Source organism: Archocentrus centrarchus, chromosome 13, assembly GCF_007364275.1.
Source record: "Archocentrus centrarchus isolate MPI-CPG fArcCen1 chromosome 13, fArcCen1, whole genome shotgun sequence".
NCBI lineage: Eukaryota > Metazoa > Chordata > Actinopteri > Cichliformes > Cichlidae > Archocentrus > Archocentrus centrarchus.
Genome location: NC_044358.1, coordinates 6,237,112 through 6,254,673, shown reverse-complemented (window position 1 = coordinate 6,254,673; position 17,562 = coordinate 6,237,112). Strand labels below are relative to the sequence as shown.

The following is a 17,562-nucleotide window of genomic DNA, read 5'->3' as shown; positions in this document are numbered from 1 at the left end:
TTTGGATTTGACCAGCTTTTTGCATTCTCTCTGAAATTGCATTTTCAAATTTCTCCACAGACGTACTGTGACGATACATGAAGGGGTCCTTGGAAGCTGTTTTGAAAATGCTGGAGAGAAAATCCAAATGCAGGATGCTGAGACAGGCAGAGTAAACAATAAAGGAAAAAAAATCTTTCAAAAGAAATCCAGAATCTAAAAGGATGAAACATAATAGGATAAAAAAACAAAGGAAAAAAACAAAAAACAGAAGCACAGGTAATATGAGAATATGTAATATCCAAACAGACAATTAAAAAAAACATAAGGAAACATGCATTTCTCATTTCTGTAATTTGTGCCCCCTCATCTTCTCTGTCCTCCATCCTCCTGCCTGTGACCTGTAAATCAATCTGAGTACACCTTGAAGGTTTCATAAAATGCATCTGGAGGACAGAGAAGAGAGGAAACTAGTGCTTTACCTTCTATATATAAAAGAATTGTGGCTCAACTGGAATATACAAACCATGGAGGGAGGAGGACTCTTTAATAATTTACTTCAGTAAAGTTAATTTATTTAAGGTGCTCAACTGTATAGTCAAACTTTGTGTTTCTGTATTTGTAAAAACAGATTTTTACATCTTTTCACACTGCATTATAAAATTTGTTAAAAGTAGACTTAAATGTTAAAAACTGTCATGAATACTGTTAGATCTGAATACAGCAGTAATTGGGCTATAACAAAACAACTTAACAATTTAATTGATATTGCTTGAAAAAGAGGCTCCAAAAGTAGCATGTCTCATTTTGTTAAATGCCTGTTTCCTGAACTCCTCTGTGCTTTATTTCTCTCCTCACCTCTTCTGCTTGCATCTCTAGTGGGAGAGACTAAGACCCAAGGAGAGGAACAAAGGATATATAAACTAAAATATGAAATGTGGTCGACATATGCTGTAGGCTTAATGCAAAACAATGCAACACAAGTTCCAACACAAATCCAACAAACTAATGAGAATGGAGCATGCACTCACAAAGAAGGAAATGGAACAAAAGCTTGAAATGAAATCAAAACAAGACACAAGAGAAAACAAATTAGCAAAGTAATCTAAAGACCAAGTGACAACAAAAAAATCAACAGAATACAAGGACCATGACATGTCCAGTGGTTTCAAAGATTACTTGGCAGGTGTCTGGAAAAACCATTTTCCAAACACTGATGGAGCAATACTAGAAGAACATATGAGAGAAGGATGCAACACATAACACCAATACTCAGTGGGTAGTGGATCTAAGAGAAGACCATCCCTGAACAGGCTCCAGTAACCATCACAGTGGCAGGATCCAGGAAATAGTCTCACATATAAAGTGTTGGACAGCACCAGGCTCTGACATGATTCACAGATGCTAGCTGCACTCCATGAGTACCTAGCAGTACAAATGAATCAGCTGCTAGAGGCTAAGGCACACTCGGAACGGCTGACCAAAGGCCGAAGAGTCCTGATCCCCAAGGATCCCCAGAAGAGACCAGCCCCATCAAACTACTGGCCAATAACCTGCTTCAGCACAACATGGAAAATCTGTCAAGCATCATGATAGCTAAGGTGAGCAGGCACATGGCTCAATGTATGAGTGGGCCCAGAAAGGAATTTGCAGAGATACCAGAGGAGCAAAATACCAGCTACTGATAGATAGAGCAGTCACTTGAGACTGTAAGACCAGACTGAGCAACCTGTGCACTACCTGGATTGATTACAAGAAAGCCTATGATTCGATGTTGCACACATGGATCTTGGATTGCCTAGAACTGGATAAGATCAACAGGACCCTAACAGCCTTCATCAGGAACTCATTGGGAATGTGGAGAGCAACACTACAGGCCAACTACAAGTCATTTGCACAAGTTACCATCGAGTGCGGGATTTACCGAGGAGTTGCTCTGTCCCCAGCATAGGCCTGAACTCCCTCAGCCAGATCATTAACAACACTGACTATGGATACCAATTACAGAATGGAGCAAACATCAGCCACCTCCACCACATGGATGACATCAAGCTGTATGCCAGGAGTGAACGAGACATGGATTCACTGATCCACACCACTAGGACCTACAGCAATGACATCAGAATGTCATTCAGACTGGAGAAGTGTAGTCAACAACAAAGAGAGGGAAGGTAGTCAGAACAACAACAAAGAGAGGGAAGGTAGTCAGAACTGAGGTGATTATACTACCAGAAGGGAACACTGGCTGCAACTTTCCTAGCGGCAACCATTAAGTACCTGCAGAGAGTAAGGCAAGTCCCGAGGAGTCAGCTGAAAGGGAAGAATAAGATCCAGGCAAACAATATCTAAGCCCAGCCGGTCATCAGACACCCTGCTGGGATAATAAGCTGGCCAAATGAGGACATGGAAGCCAATGACATCAAGACACGCTCCTTACCATGCATGGAGGGTTTCACCCCATATCCAGCACCCTGAGACTGTACGCTAAGTGGAAAGAAAGAGGCTGAGGACTAGTGAGTATCAGAACCACTATTCTGGGTGAAACGACAAAGTACATGAGGAAGTTGGCCACAAAGGACCATGTGCTTAGTGAGTACCTCAGGCAGCAGAAACCCAAGAAAGAAGAGGAGAAAGAAGAAGAACCATCATGGAAGGACAGGCCCTTGTACGGCATGTACCACCGGCAGAAGTGGCTAAAATCGAAAACTCCTACCAATGGCTGAACAAGGTTGGACTGACAGACAGCACAGAGGCACTAATCATGGCAGCACAGGGACAAGCTCTGAGCACAAGATCGATAGAGGCTGGGGTCTACCACACAAGGTGCAGGCTGTGCAGAGAGGCCCCTGAGACAATCCAGCACATAACAGCTGGGTGCAAGATGCTAACAGACAGGGCATACATGAAACACCATAACCAAGTGGCTGGCATAGTATACAGGTCTGACCACATTACGTACAGTTTAGTTCTAGTTATCGTGACACAAGATCAACACTGCTTCTCTTGTTTTGTGAAAAATAGTTTTTCCTTGAGTTACTTTATATCAGTCTCCCTCCATAATGAAAGCCCCCAGCAATAGAAAATATTTCATATGTGTTTCGACTGTTCGTTACAGTCAGTCTGTTGTCACAGTGAAGACAGACAGCCATCTGCTTTGTCACAGCTGGTTAAACTTCCACTGTTCTTCCCACTAATCTCTCCTTTTAACTTTATAGTGTTGAACCCTAGAACACTAATGCCAGGTGATTTTCACCCATGCAATTGTAGTCATATGATTTTCATTGTGTTGCTGCTGTCTGTGTTGCAAGGATGGGTGGACTGAAGAACCAGGAAGTTCCCAGGAATTTTTTTGTTAACGATACCCTAAATTTTTACAAATTGTAGAGCTTTTTTTATAGGGTCCCTCCATGATACCTTTTTTCATTGAATAAGACATTGTATAGGGGGAACTAAAAGAAGAATACTTTGTATTGTACTTTGTAATGTACTGTTGTACTTTAATATATTTTGATGGGAAGTATGCTTTATTGGGTGTAATATACCCAACATTAGTGATAGTGTTACAAAACTGCAAGTTTAGGCTTCCTAGTATAAATATACACAGCAAATAAATAAATAAAAATAAATGGTGGAGGGGTTTGTGCATCCCAGGGAATCCAGAAGCTGTGTTTTCCAGGGGCTGTTGCGCAGGAGGCGTTGCAGGGGTCGGGTGTAATGTGTCAGGTGGTGGCCAAGCGCAGAAACCCAGCTACTGAGGCTAGCTATTGGGGCTCAATGCTCAATGCATGGCCTGGGCTCTGGAACCAGTCTCTTGGAGAGGGGCTGGACTCTGTTCCAGTCTGGAGTTGCCCTCATTGAGAGGCAACGAACTGGAGTGGATATTGTTGTATCCCCTCGGCTTGCTGCCTGTACATTAAACAAGAGGGTTGCTTCCCTGCGTCTTCAGGCTGGGGAATGGGTCCTGACTGTTGTCTGCACTAATGTGGCAAATGAAAGTTCAGAGCACCCAGCCTTCTTGGAGTCACTAGGCTGGGTGCTTGATCCAGTGACTCCATTGTCTTTCTAGGAGACTTCAATGCTCATGTGGGCAATGATCTGAACTGGAGTGGTGTCTTATTGTTGGACATCTGTGCAAACCAGAGCTTGTTAATGAATATCATGTTTGAACATAAAGATGTCCATAAATGGACATGGCACCAGGACACCCTAGGTCACAGGTCAATGATCGATTTTGTAATCATATCATCAGATCTGCGGCCATATGCTCTGGACACTCGGGTGAAGAGAGGAGCTGAGCTGTCAAATGATCACCACCTGGTGGTGACTTGGATCAGACTGACTGACTGACACGCCTTCTGAAGCGAAAGCAGAGTCTGGGTACAAGGGGGACAACTTGGCCAATACTGGGTGTGAGGTCACTGAGGTGTTTAAACAACTCCTTGATGTCAGGGCCCTTGGGGTGGATGAGATTTGCCCAGAGTTCCTGAAGGCTTTGGATGTTGTAGGGCTGTCTTGGTTGACATGCTTTTGCAACATCACATGGAGATCTGGCATGGTGTCACTGGATTGGCAGACTGGGGTGGTGGTCGCCATCTTTAAGAATGGGGATCAGGGGATCACAGGCCTCAGCTTACCTGGGAAGGTCTATGCCAGGGTGCTGGAAAGGAGTTGAACCTTGAATCCAAGACGAACAATGTGTTTTTCATGTTGTGGAATGCTGGACCAGCTCTTTATCCTCTCAAAGATATTGGAGTGTGCATGGGAGTCTACATGTGTTTTGTGGACTTGGAGAAAGCATTCAACCACATTCCTCAGGGTACCCTGTGAGGTGTGCTACGGGAGAATGGGGTGCCTGGCCTGTTGTTACAAGCCATTTGGTCCCAACTACAACTCTCTCTGTTATTGTACAGTCTTTACCTTACAGTATAAAGTGCCTTGAGGCAACTTTTGTTGTCATTTGATGCTCTATAAATAAAACTGAATTGAATTGAATATTAAAACTCTTAACAAAATCTGATGAACACAAACAAATCACTGAAGTGATATCTCTTTAATCTAATACACAACAGCTTGATACATATCCTGCATATAAGAGTTGAAAAATGTAGGTAAGTGACATGTATTCTAATACGACCCATACTATGCAAATTTTGATATTACACAACTTAAGTTATTTGTATTGGGCAAATGTTATTTTGTCTACTTGCTGCAGATACATAAATGAAAAGATGAAGAAACAGGGTGTGATGGAAGAAAGGTGGGGTGGTTGGGCTGGTAGTCACCTCTATTGTAGGTTTGACCTTGGTCCATATCTGACACTGTCAGATGGAGAAAACAACAAGACACAAAAAATTATTGCCCAGCACCATGCCATCTAAAGGCAGCAGTATGAAGAATTTAATTATAGCCTGATTAATTCGCCATAAAGTAGAACAGTAAGGAGGAGGATTCCACTAGTGCAATCACCTACTGGTGACCAGTTGGAATAAAACCCTGCAAACTGCTTGCTCAATAAATCTTGATATGTTGGGAACTGATCTAGTTACAGTAGTTAAGAGGGCTCAGTTACTGAAAGATAAAGTATGTTGCACATAGCAAGCGCATATTCAACTTATAGGTATAGCTTAAGACACTTTTTTAGTGAGATAGAGCATACAAGTCTGACATAAGCAAGGAATGGAAGAGTGAGAGGAGAGACACAAAGTTGATGAGACATGGTACCTTCACTTTCGATTGTGTCGACTGCATCATTTACCAGTCGAATGACGGTCACTATGGAGGCTTGCAGAGGGAGAAAAGGAGCAGATAAGTTTTGAAATACAGGCATTCAGAGTGGAAAAATGATCATCTCGGTATTGGTCAAGGGGATCCTCTCATGACTGATTAATTAATTATGGCTGCTCACTAAATTTTTCTGCCCTCTGCAGAGGGCTACCTCGCCTGATTACCTGCTGTTTTCATGTAGGGGAAGCAAAGGAAATGCTGCCAAACAAAGGAAATTAATAAAGAAAGAAAGATGTGGGGACAAAACAATAGAAAGGTAGCAACACTGATCCATTTCTACTGATTTCTGTCAGTTTAGTCACATAAGAGACACTTTCACGTGGTAACACCAGTCAACCTTCAGCAAACGCGGGAAAGCCAATGGCAAAAGAGTTTATAGAGCTGGGAGAAAATTCAGAGTTATTTAACTGATGATTACACAGTCACTGGCATTTTTGAAGAATGACTATTCTGTAAAGTAAAAATGACACACATAAATTCATAATTAAAAAAAAGAAAGAAAACAGGTTAATGCAATGAAAATGAAACACAAAAGCAAAATACACAACTCCCCCAGAAAAAGCCACAACCATCAATAAAGCACTGTAAAGCTGCCAGAACAACTTAGCCTCTCTATCTATCTATCTATCTATCTATCTATCTATCTATCTATCTATCTATCTATCTATCTATCTATCTATCTATGTCTCTTTTTTCCTAAATGTGTACCACACCGTTGCCTACACTCAGCACAGGGTCCTCAGGCAGAAAATGGTCCCCACACTATATGATATCACCTTGTCTATGAAATACTGTATACTTGGAAACATTCTCATTTAAGACACATGTAAAAGAGACTTCTCACATTTTCATTTTATGGGACAATACAGTTGGCAGTTTAAGTTTCAGTGATGCAATATTATCATTTTTTTTAATTCTCCTCTCTCTTACACTCTGGTACATGCTCATCATTGCATGAAGCCCTCTCAGTGCTACCCAAGCTGAGAGATTCTTTCAGTATTTTATTTGTGCAGCAGCAAATAACAGGATGCTTTTTTTTCCTCTCTAGTTTGAAGTTCATGGCAATAGTATGTAAGTAACTCTGTGTTTCCTGTCCAGGCCGAAACAGAGTTATTCAGTTGTTATTGTGTATATATTTTGATGACAGGGATTAGCTAAAGCAACAGCACAGGAGCAAGGATTCTAAAAAAAACTTAGATTATTCCAAATAATTTAAATTTTCTCTCAAAGATGATGGGCTGGTTTTGCAGGGACAATGGTGAACAAAATTCATTAAAAGAAGAAACTGACTCCCGTTGCAACCAAAAGTTAAACTGGCAAACTAGAGTTCAAAGAATCGTGAAGCACTTTTTGATGGGTGTGTCTTACCATTGTCATCACAAGAGTCAGACTGAAAGGAGCTCAGTGATTGGACCTCTGAGTTACTGCCTTTGTTGCTTCCTGAGAAGCATGTTACTTCTTCTGCCATGTCAACCACCTTACCTGTAGGAAGAAGTAAGGGGATCAGGAAGGAAAGTCTGTGTATGTTATGTATAAAATATTTGTTAACACATAATATCTAGGTAGTGGCATCAGCACCACTTCAACTTGTACTAAAGCCTGTATTAAAAAAAATAAATAAATAAATAAAGATGCATGTGACATCATCTGGGACAGTTGATTGTACCCGAGAATAACTTATTCTAACTATACGACAACACACTCACACTCATCACTGTCCCATGGGCTCTTGCATATAGAGTCACAGTCTGAGCGGCAAGGTGACACTGGTGGGAGGTTGGGGGCCACGCTGCATACCACCACCCCTCTCCTGGTGGTTCCTGACAGGATCCTTGGTGACTCAGGGTGAAAGGTGCTCATCTCTGTATGTTCCACACTGCGCCCATCTGCCATCTTCTCTAGTGTGGAACGTGGGTCTCCTTGGAAACAGGGGGTGTATGCCATGGGTCTCACAGGGACCTGTGGAGGTCCCATCATCCCTGCCCCTCCCAACATGGCAGACCCCATACCCGGCTCTGAATACAGGTTGAGAGAGTCTCCTGGTGTGCAGTGTAAGGTCTTAAACTGAACACCATTGGCCTTGTTAAGGAGTGCTGCAGTGGCTGGGTCCTGCACCAGAGACAGGTTGTTCCGCGAGTAGTTCTTCTGGAAAACCTTCTTGCGGAAAGCAATGAAGAGGATGATGAGGGTGATGATGACAAAAAGTACCACAGCAATGCCAATCAGCTCCTCCCTACCAACCACAGCATGACCAGCCTGCATGTCGGGGACAACGACAGGCCTCAGGCCACAGCGCTGACCCACAAAGCCCGCCGTGCAGTTACAGTAGAAGGAGCCGTGAGTGTTGATGCAGGTGCCGCCATTCTCACACTCTCCCTCTGGATTGCTGCGGTCACATTCGTTCACATCTTCCTCACAACTGTAAGATGAAGGGATGCAGGAAGAAGGGAAGAGACCAGTGTGAAAAACCTGTCAATCACCTGCTACCACACGGATCGAGACCAAGTAAAATACATGTAAATATAAACTGCAGACTCATTTTCAATTAAGCATTCAATTAAAACTGCATTTTAATTATGTACCAATTATTTTACTACATTTTTATTTACATTTTATACAGCATCCCAGTATTTTGGAAACGTGTTTGCCAGTCTTGCAGTGAAGGGTTATATGTTGTACTGTAAAGGTGCCAAGTACCAAGGTGATGCATTTTGTGATACAGGAGGTTAAGTAGATCTAAAGGAATGCATTCAAAAAGTTAGAAGCTTGAGCTATATATGTGTGTACACAGTATGTGAAAGTGAATATATGTACACGTGTGTGTGAACATGATTAAATTTCTCTTCTGCTCTGCTCTTCTATGCAGTCAGCTGCCGCACTGCAATAACTCTGACAGACAATAACTAACGACATCTGGGAAACGTGTCGAACAATCAGGGGTTTTATCTGAAGAAGCTGAAAAGCAGAAGATGATGAGAGACTTTAACACTGCCTTCATGTATCTGTGAACAAGATATGCATTATAATAATACTTTAAAGTTTCATGTATCTGTGAACAAAATATGCAGTATAATAATACTTTAAAGTTGTTGCTCATGTCTGAGTACGTTTGATGTGAGACATAACGACTTCACTGAAATGTTTTCCAAAATAAAATTGTCCTAAATTGTAGACGTCAGGCTGAATATTGTTCAATTCTTAGTGTATATTGTATATGTTTATCATAAGATTGTCAGTTTTGTACATTTGGAGTTTATATTCCAACTAGCACACATCTTTAAAGTCCAGAATACTGTCACTGTTATACATGATAACATGTACAGCCAGATGAATGACACTGCACAAAATATTTAATGTTTATCTAATAAGTGTAATACCTGTTAATATCTTTTACCTACATTCAGAATTTTCTAATCATCCAATTTTTTCATAATAAAGTTGGTTAATGTGAGTGTTCACTGAGCAGCACAGTCAAAACTCACATCACCTCTGCTGCACTAACATCTGTATGGAGAGATGGCTAAATTGATAAAAAAAAATATGAGGATGTTGTTGGTACAGAGTGACTCAAGAATTCAAGAGCTTCACCTCAGGTTTGTGTGTTTTGACTGAAACTTACACCAGACCCCTGAAGCCTCTCCTGCAGCTGCAGAGAAATGCATTGCCAATGGGCTTACACACACCACCGTTCTGACAAGGGTTGGGAACACATGCCGTTATCTCCATCTCACAGTGCCCTCCAGTGTACTGTGGGTTACAACTGCATGAGAACCCTGCCAGATAGACAAAGTGTCAGACTTCATTAAGAATGTATATACATGCTGTTATGCACACAATATTTTTCCTAAAGCTGAACAAATATATGTATTATTTATTATCCTTGATTAAACTGGGAAGTGAAATTCTTGGGTTTAAGCATCCTGGGCCTAGATAGGTAGCATTAATGTAGTATTTCCATGGTGGGAGAAACCAGAGTTCACAGAGAAAGCTCAGGCAAGCATAGAAAGGACATGCAAATCTAACCGGGACCCAAGAACCCTTGTTGTTTACTATGTTCAGGCGGTGGACTCAAATAAAGGTCAGTGGTTTGATCCTGGGGTTCCATTTTACATGTCGAAGTGTGCCACTGATGCATACACGGAAGTGTGTGTGTGTGTGTGTGTGTGTGTGTGTGTGTGTGTGTGTGTGAGAGAGAGAGAGATAAAGCATTTTTGAAGGCATAGAATTAAAGTGCTCTATGAATGTATATGTGATTTAGTGAACGTGTCTTGAGTGCTTAGTTGCAGCAGAAAAGTGTTACATCAGTAACAGTCCAATTACCAGACAGCCCCCACTGTGAGTAAAACAGACAGAATAAAGTGAATGGGTGAATGTGGCTAGTAGTATAGGAGCCCTTGATATAAATACAAAAAAATACGAATCTAATATTTACATCTGTGTTTCTAAAACACATACATTTTGGGAATTTGCATGAGTATGCGCACACACAAATATGTTCACAGACTCACTGCACTGCAAATGTAAGCCATGTAAAAAATTCAAATAACTTTCAGACAATCCTTAAAATCACAGTTACACACAAAATTGTGGAAAATGTTCTTTTTTTGACACAATACATCTCAGAGAAACGTGAAGCTTTCCACGGTGCAGAGTAAATAAGAACAATGAGATGTTACAAATCTGTCACTGTTACACTTTATATGATTTTAGTTCAAACTTGCCTGATACTTTCAAATACATTTGGACTATGGATTAAACCAACCTTTTCTGCTTTATTCATGAAAACATCGTCAAACTATTTATGTAAACGCTAACAAAAGAAGTTTAATACTTACTAAACTAATGCTAGTCTTAATACTTTTAATAGGACTTTTACACTACAAGCACACACACACACACACACACACACACACACACACACACACACACACACACACACACACACACACACGCACACACACACACACACACACACACCTGTTAACCAAATTAATTTAATCATTAATATGTCATAAAAGCCTTCTGCTTGTGTTTTGTGAGGTGGCCGTGATCTAGTTTCTATTACTCACCACCAGAGGGCAGACTGGTACAAGTAGCTCCATTGTGGCATGGTTGCTGCAGACATGCATCAGGGTAGAGAATGCAGCCCAGTTTGAGCTCTGTCAGTCCCACCACCTCTGCATAGTGTGAACGTTTGTTCTGTAATGGCAGCTCATTGTTATTCAGCCTGACAGAGTCCAAGCAACCTTGGAAACCATCAAGCACCCACGGGTCCTTCTGGGATTCCACGAGGCTACGAGAGTTTGGGGGCTGCACCTAAAAACAAGGGTTATGAATGTTGAGTGATACAAACTGCTTCAAGTGGTCTGCAGGTACTCCTGTGAGACTGCATGCTACAGCCTCATCAGCACTGCCAGTAAATGAAATTAATTTATTTAGAATATTATCCTACTTTCAAGAAGCAGTGTTTTTTAAATGCTGTGCATACACAAATTTAAAACTAGAATTATACAAATTACACAGAAAGAGACAAAATATCTATCAACAAGGAACATATACTAATATAAGTCGACATTGCATCAGGGGATGTAGATGTGATTAATCAGAAATTGTTTTTTTTTTTTTTTAATATAAAAAAAAAAAATCAGAAATAGTTTTCTTGCTGTCAATATTAATGAGTCAGCTTACGAGGTGTGCACTAAAAACAAGATAAATGGGTTAGCAAGATACGTTGACCAATAATATGGTCCAGAGTATCTGTGTCTGGTTATGTATTCAGAGACTGGCTTAAAATCGATTGTATACATCACATTTTTGCTTCTTTTCCCAATGACATGCTTTCAGTGTGAAAAAACATATTTCTTAAGGACAAACTGTGTGTGTGTTACACTCAATCAAGCAGAGAGCAGAAGAACAAAGGCTCTGTTTGTGTAAACAAGCAAAGAGTACCTTCTCCATTAAGACTGAGATTAGTGAGAATAACACCTGGTAACCATGCTCAACTTACATAAAGATAACATCCAAAACAGGCAGGCAAATGAGAAGCTAATTTCACTGAAACCAGACTAACATATCTTCAGTGTTTGACTAAAACAAAATCTCTGATTAAAGCCAATACGCTTTAATTAGAGTTAAATAAATAGAAAAACCAGAAGAAGCATCTTCTGAACCTTAATGAAGGTCTGCCAGTCTGAGTGCACTACATTCATAGGCATACTAATAGTGCTGACACTGTGTTACAGCTTCACATGGACTGACCAGTGCTCCAAAGTAGATGGTTGTAGGTAGTGTATGTACAAATGATGGTCCACGCCGTTGTTCGACATAGCTGTCATCAAGCGCCAAGCTGCTGAAGTTGCGATTCAGCTCCAGTGCCACTGCGTGCCAGTTCCCATCATTTATACGGCGACCCGAGATGCCCAGCATGTCAGGACTGTCTCCACTTCCACCAAGGCCACAAGCCAACTGGAACCACAGCTTCCCCTCCTCCAACTACACACACACACACACACACACAAAATAATATTTATTTTTATTTTCATTTTATTGGTTTGGATTTTAATTTAGCTTTGCATTAATTTATTTTTTCCACAGATTTTTGTTTTTATATTTTATAATGAAGCTGTATTTGATCTAGCATCATTTTTTAATGTATATTTATTTATATATTTTAACTTATTACTATTTAATCTATTTTATAATTCTTCTCTTATTTGATTGAATTTAATGCCATTATTATCAGTACAACAGAATTACTACACTATCCTAAAGCAGTGCAAATAAAGTTAAAACCTAAGAATACATGGAATGCAAATATATAGAAATATACTGTATACACACAATTGCATATAAAAATAGTGGCATGTCCAAAATTATTCATACCCTTTGCAAACTGTCACTGTCTATGGGAAAATCCAAGTCCAATTGTTCTAAAGCTTTCTAATTACCATGATCCATTGGGAGCAGCTGTTTTAATGAACTCAGCAGGTGAAAAACAGCAGCTCTCTGCAGCTGGTCTGTGGACAGTCATGGCTAAGACAAAGGAGCTCACTTAAGGACCTGTGGCTGCACATTGTGGCTGCTCACAAGTCAGGAAAAGGCTATAAGGCCATATCTAAATGTTTTCATGTTCCAGTGGCTACAGGGCAAAGCATTATTCAAAAATACAGAAAGCCAAAAGTGACACCTGTGTTGGCCAGGAGGATAGTGAGAGAGGTGTAAAAGAATCCTAGGATCACCACCAAGGCCATCCTGGTGAATCTGGACTCTGCTGGTGGCAACGTCTCAAGACAGACAGTCCAACGGACACTGCACAGTGCTGGGTTCCACGGACGTAGACCAAGGAGGATGCCACTTCTCCAGAAAAGGCACACAAAAGCCTGCTTAGCCTTTGCAAATGCTCATCTGGACAAAGAAGAAGACTTCTGGTCTTCTGTTTTATGGTCAGATGAAACAAAAATTGAATTGTTTGGCCACAATGATGTATCCTTCATTTGGTGTAAAAAAAAAAAAAAAAAAGAAAAAAGGAGAAGCCTTCAACCCTAAAAACACCGTCCCCACTGTCAAACATGGTGGTGGGAACCTAATGATTTGGAGGTGTTTTTCAGCCAGTGGACCAGAATCACCAGAAAGGTTTGAGCCCACAAGTGCCTATCAAAATCATTCAAGGTAACCCAAAACACACTGGAGTTTTCCCAACCTAGTCTAAGTTTATCTAATATAGACAAACTACACACACTCATCCCTAGTTTTCAGGTGGTTAACAGCAAGGGGTACGTACTCACTAAAGCCCAGGACGTCTGAATAGCACTTGCTATCCAGTTACCAACAGAACAAAGTGGATGTGATCCTGAGCATAAAGGTCTACTCACGTTCACCACCACAGTAATTTTTTTAAAAACAGCCCCTAATAGACCCTGTTGTCAAACCTACTGTGAAAACTCCAGAATTACCAAATCACATACCTCTATAGCCCAGGCACAAATCACTTACCAAAATCACAAGGTAACTGACTCAAGCACAAGTATTGTAAATCATGGCCAGACAAGGAAACTGAACCAAAAGTCTCTCCCAAACCACTAACACATCAAGTGTGACACTCCTTAATCCACCAATAAGACAAATTGTCTGCTTAGGTAAAAAAAAACAAAAAACAAAAAAACCCCCACAAACACCAGATTCAACATTTTCAGCTAAATTGACGAGCCCCCACCTTTGTCACAGCCCAGCTTAAGGGACGGACAAAACTGGAGGAGGCCACACATGATGGTAACAAAAATGTTTATTTAATTTAAAAGAACAAACATAACCAAAATATGTCAGTCACTAATGTGTGCAGTGTCTGAATGTGTGATACAAAATAATCAAAAGAACAAAAAACCCATAGGAGAGCCCCTCAAGACTGATGCTGGCAGCTTAAATACCAGAGGCCAGTCAGCCAGCACAGCTGCAAACCGGTCCCCTCACAACCTCTCCAATGAGGAAGCAGCCCAGAATTGACTTTTGGTTGTAACATCATACTAATATGTTAATATTGGTTAATGCTTTAACAGAATACAATTACCTGATCATAAAGGACTTAATCTTACCTTGTGTCCCTAGCATTATTCTTTGCTTGAAGGTAACACTAAATATTATGTTTAATGGTGTGGTGTATTACCTGTAAATGTGTGGTAGTTTCTGTGTAATAATAACCTGGAATCAGAGCTGCAAAATCCAAAACTACCTCTTTCTATCTAATTATGTGTTAAAAACCTACTGAACACAATGACTTTTGTGAGCAGTGCCAAACCCATTTCAGGGACAGTTGGCCAAATGCCACACAGATTGAATGCCATCACCAAGGTAACTCAACAGTTTCTGACACAGATGCCCACTGATGACAGCTGATGAACAGATGCATTTGAATGCATTTTATTTCATTTGTTGATCTGACTCTCCTCTCTCTCTTTCTGTTATTGACTGAGACTCATCAGGTCTCTTCACATCAAATACATGTCTCTCGCCAAGTCAAAACTCATATATGATACAGTATTAGTGACCTGGTTGAAATGGACATGGACAGATAACTGCACTTCCTTCATGTTTCACAGTAGGTACAGTGATCTTTTCATTGTATGCTTCAATTTTGCATCTGTGAACACAGAGCTGATGTGATTTGCCAAAAAGCACCAGTTTTGTCTCATCTGTCCAAAGGACAGTCTCCCAGAAGCTTTGTGGTTTGTCAATATGCATTTTGGCAAATTCTAGTCTTAACGTTTTATTTATCATCTTCCATTAAGTCCACTTTGGCTCAAACAGAGACAGATGGTGCAATCTGACACTGATGTACCTTGACCATGGAGTTCACCTCTAATGCCTTTGGAAGTTGTTCTGGGCTCTTTGGTTATCATTCCTATTACCCGTACCTTCAATTTGTCATCAATTTTCCACTTGCGGCCACATCCAAGGAGGTTGGCTACAGTCCCATGGACCTTAAACTTCTGAATAATATGTGCAGCTGTAGTCACAGGAACATCAAGCTGCTTGGAAATGGTTTTGTAGCCTTTACCTGTAACATGCTTGCCAATAATTCTCTTTCTCAACTCCTGAGACAGCTCTGAGCTTTCTGTGGTCCATGTTCAGTGTGGTACACACCATGATACCAAACAGTGACGACGTTTCACCCCTTAAATAGACAGACTGACTGATTACAAGTTAGAAGACACCTGTGATACTAATTACAGGACACGCCTTAGTTTAACATGTCCCTGTGGTCAACTTACACTATATTGCCAAAAGTATTCACTCACCATCCAAATCATTGACTTCAGGTCTTCCAATCACTTCCATTTCCACAGATGTATAAAATCAAGCACCTAGGCAAATACAGTCTGCTTCTACAAACATTTGTGAAAGAATGGGTCGCTTACAGGAGCTCAGTGAATTCCAGTGTGGTACTGTGATAGGATGCCACCTGTGCAACAAGGTGTGAAATGTCTTCGCTACTAAATATTCCATAGTTAACTGTTGGTGGTATTATAACTAAGTTCAAGGGATTGGGAACAACAGCAATTCAGCCACAAAATGGTAGATCACATAAAATGACAGAGCTGGGTCAGCGGATGCTCAGGCGCATATTGTGCAGAGGTCACCAACCTTCTGCAAAGTCAATCACTACAGACCTCCAAACTTCATGTGGCTTTCAGACTGACTCAACAACAATGTGTAGAGAGTTTCATGGACTGGATTTCCATGGCCGAGGAGATGTATCCAAGCCCTACATCAACAAACGCAATGCAAAGCATCGGATGCAGTGGTGTAAAGCGTGCGAACACTGGGCTCTAGAGCAGTGGAGACGTGTTCTCTGGAGTGACAAATCACATTTCTCCATGTGGTAATCCGATGGAGAAGTCTGGGTTTGGTGGCTGTACTTGTGGCGTCCGGTGGCATCTGTTCCACAAAGACTTAACGTTGGCCATAACTCGAGAAAGATATGACCTAGAATGTTCAAATTTACACCGTAGATGCATCTACTAAATATCTCAAAAGACCTAAAATCTCAGTCAAGTTCCACAAAAAACTTAACGTTGGCCATAACTCAAGGACAATGTCATTTAGGATGTTCAACTGTTATACGTCGAATTATCTGGAAATCTTGTGAACATGATAACTTGAGAACAAGCTGACCTAGGATGTTCAAATTCACACTATAGATGCATACTGTTCAAGCTAGACCCATCAAACTTCACACACTTCTTCACTGACTATAACCCCCCCCACCCCCCCTTGCCCCTTTTGCGAATCCAAAACAGGTGAGCATTGGAACCCGCTCAGCAGGGAACTTTTAAAAGTTGGCATATTTTAAGTTACAATTTCAGTATCAAGATTTTCAGCCCTTTATGTCTGAGATTTCCATTAAATGCAGATACAATTTCATGACTTTTTCCCCACTCGGCGACACACCCGCCAAGGAACAACCTCTGGCTAGTTACTCTGTTTTGAGAAAGCTAGAGACACCAGCAACCATCGTTAATTGTCTTGCAGAGGCCAGAGCAGGAGACATAGAAGGAACCCTGAAACTGCTGGCTAAGGATAAATGTAGATTTTGTAAAATAATAATCCATGTCAGCAGTAATGACACAGTTATGTCAATCTGAGGTCACTAAAGATACTGAATCGGTGTGCAAATATCCCAAAACAATGTCAGACTCTGTAGTTTAAGTGTTCTCCTTAAATTGCTGGATGTCTGATTGGGAAACTTTCTGGGGAAAACCTGGTTTTGTTAGAAGAGATGGCATCCATCGCACTTTGGATGGAGCAGCTCTCATTTCTAGAAATCTGGCCAAATTTATTAACCCCCCAAAATGTGGATATCCAGGATTGAGACCAGGAAGCAGAGTTGCAATTTTACATGCCTCTCTGCAGTTTCTCTCCTCCTGTAATCACCTTGAAACTCCATCCCCATAAAGGCTGTATTTGCTCCCAGACAACCAAAAACAAACCTAAAACCAGCAAAAAACAGTTTAAGTATAAAAATTCACAAAGAAAGACCAATATAGGATCCTCAACTGCACCAAGAGTAAAAGAGTTAGATGTGTATTATTAAATATTAGGGCTCTCCCTCTTCCATGTTAGTAAATGATTTCATAATTGATACTGATTTATTCTGCTTTACAGAAAACTGATTACCGCAGGATGAATATGTTAGTTTGAATGCATCAACATGAGCCCACCCACCACTTTAATCACAATCTCTTTTGTCTGATCATTACTTTATAACATTAACATTTAAAATAATGGATTACACAGCAGTGGGGA

General features: G+C 40.8%; 1 protein-coding gene across 1 annotated transcript in view; it reads right to left on the bottom strand.

Moving 5' to 3' along the window:
• Positions 1-17,562, bottom strand: part of fat3a (FAT atypical cadherin 3a) — a 217,265-nt gene that overhangs the window by 3,601 nt on the left and 196,102 nt on the right. Inside the window, 7 exon segments of the mRNA XM_030744086.1 lie at positions 5,262-5,297; positions 5,701-5,760; positions 7,132-7,245; positions 7,470-8,182; positions 9,383-9,536; positions 10,833-11,079; positions 12,022-12,255. Of these exon segments, the coding sequence (XP_030599946.1) occupies positions 5,262-5,297; positions 5,701-5,760; positions 7,132-7,245; positions 7,470-8,182; positions 9,383-9,536; positions 10,833-11,079; positions 12,022-12,255 (1,558 nt within the window).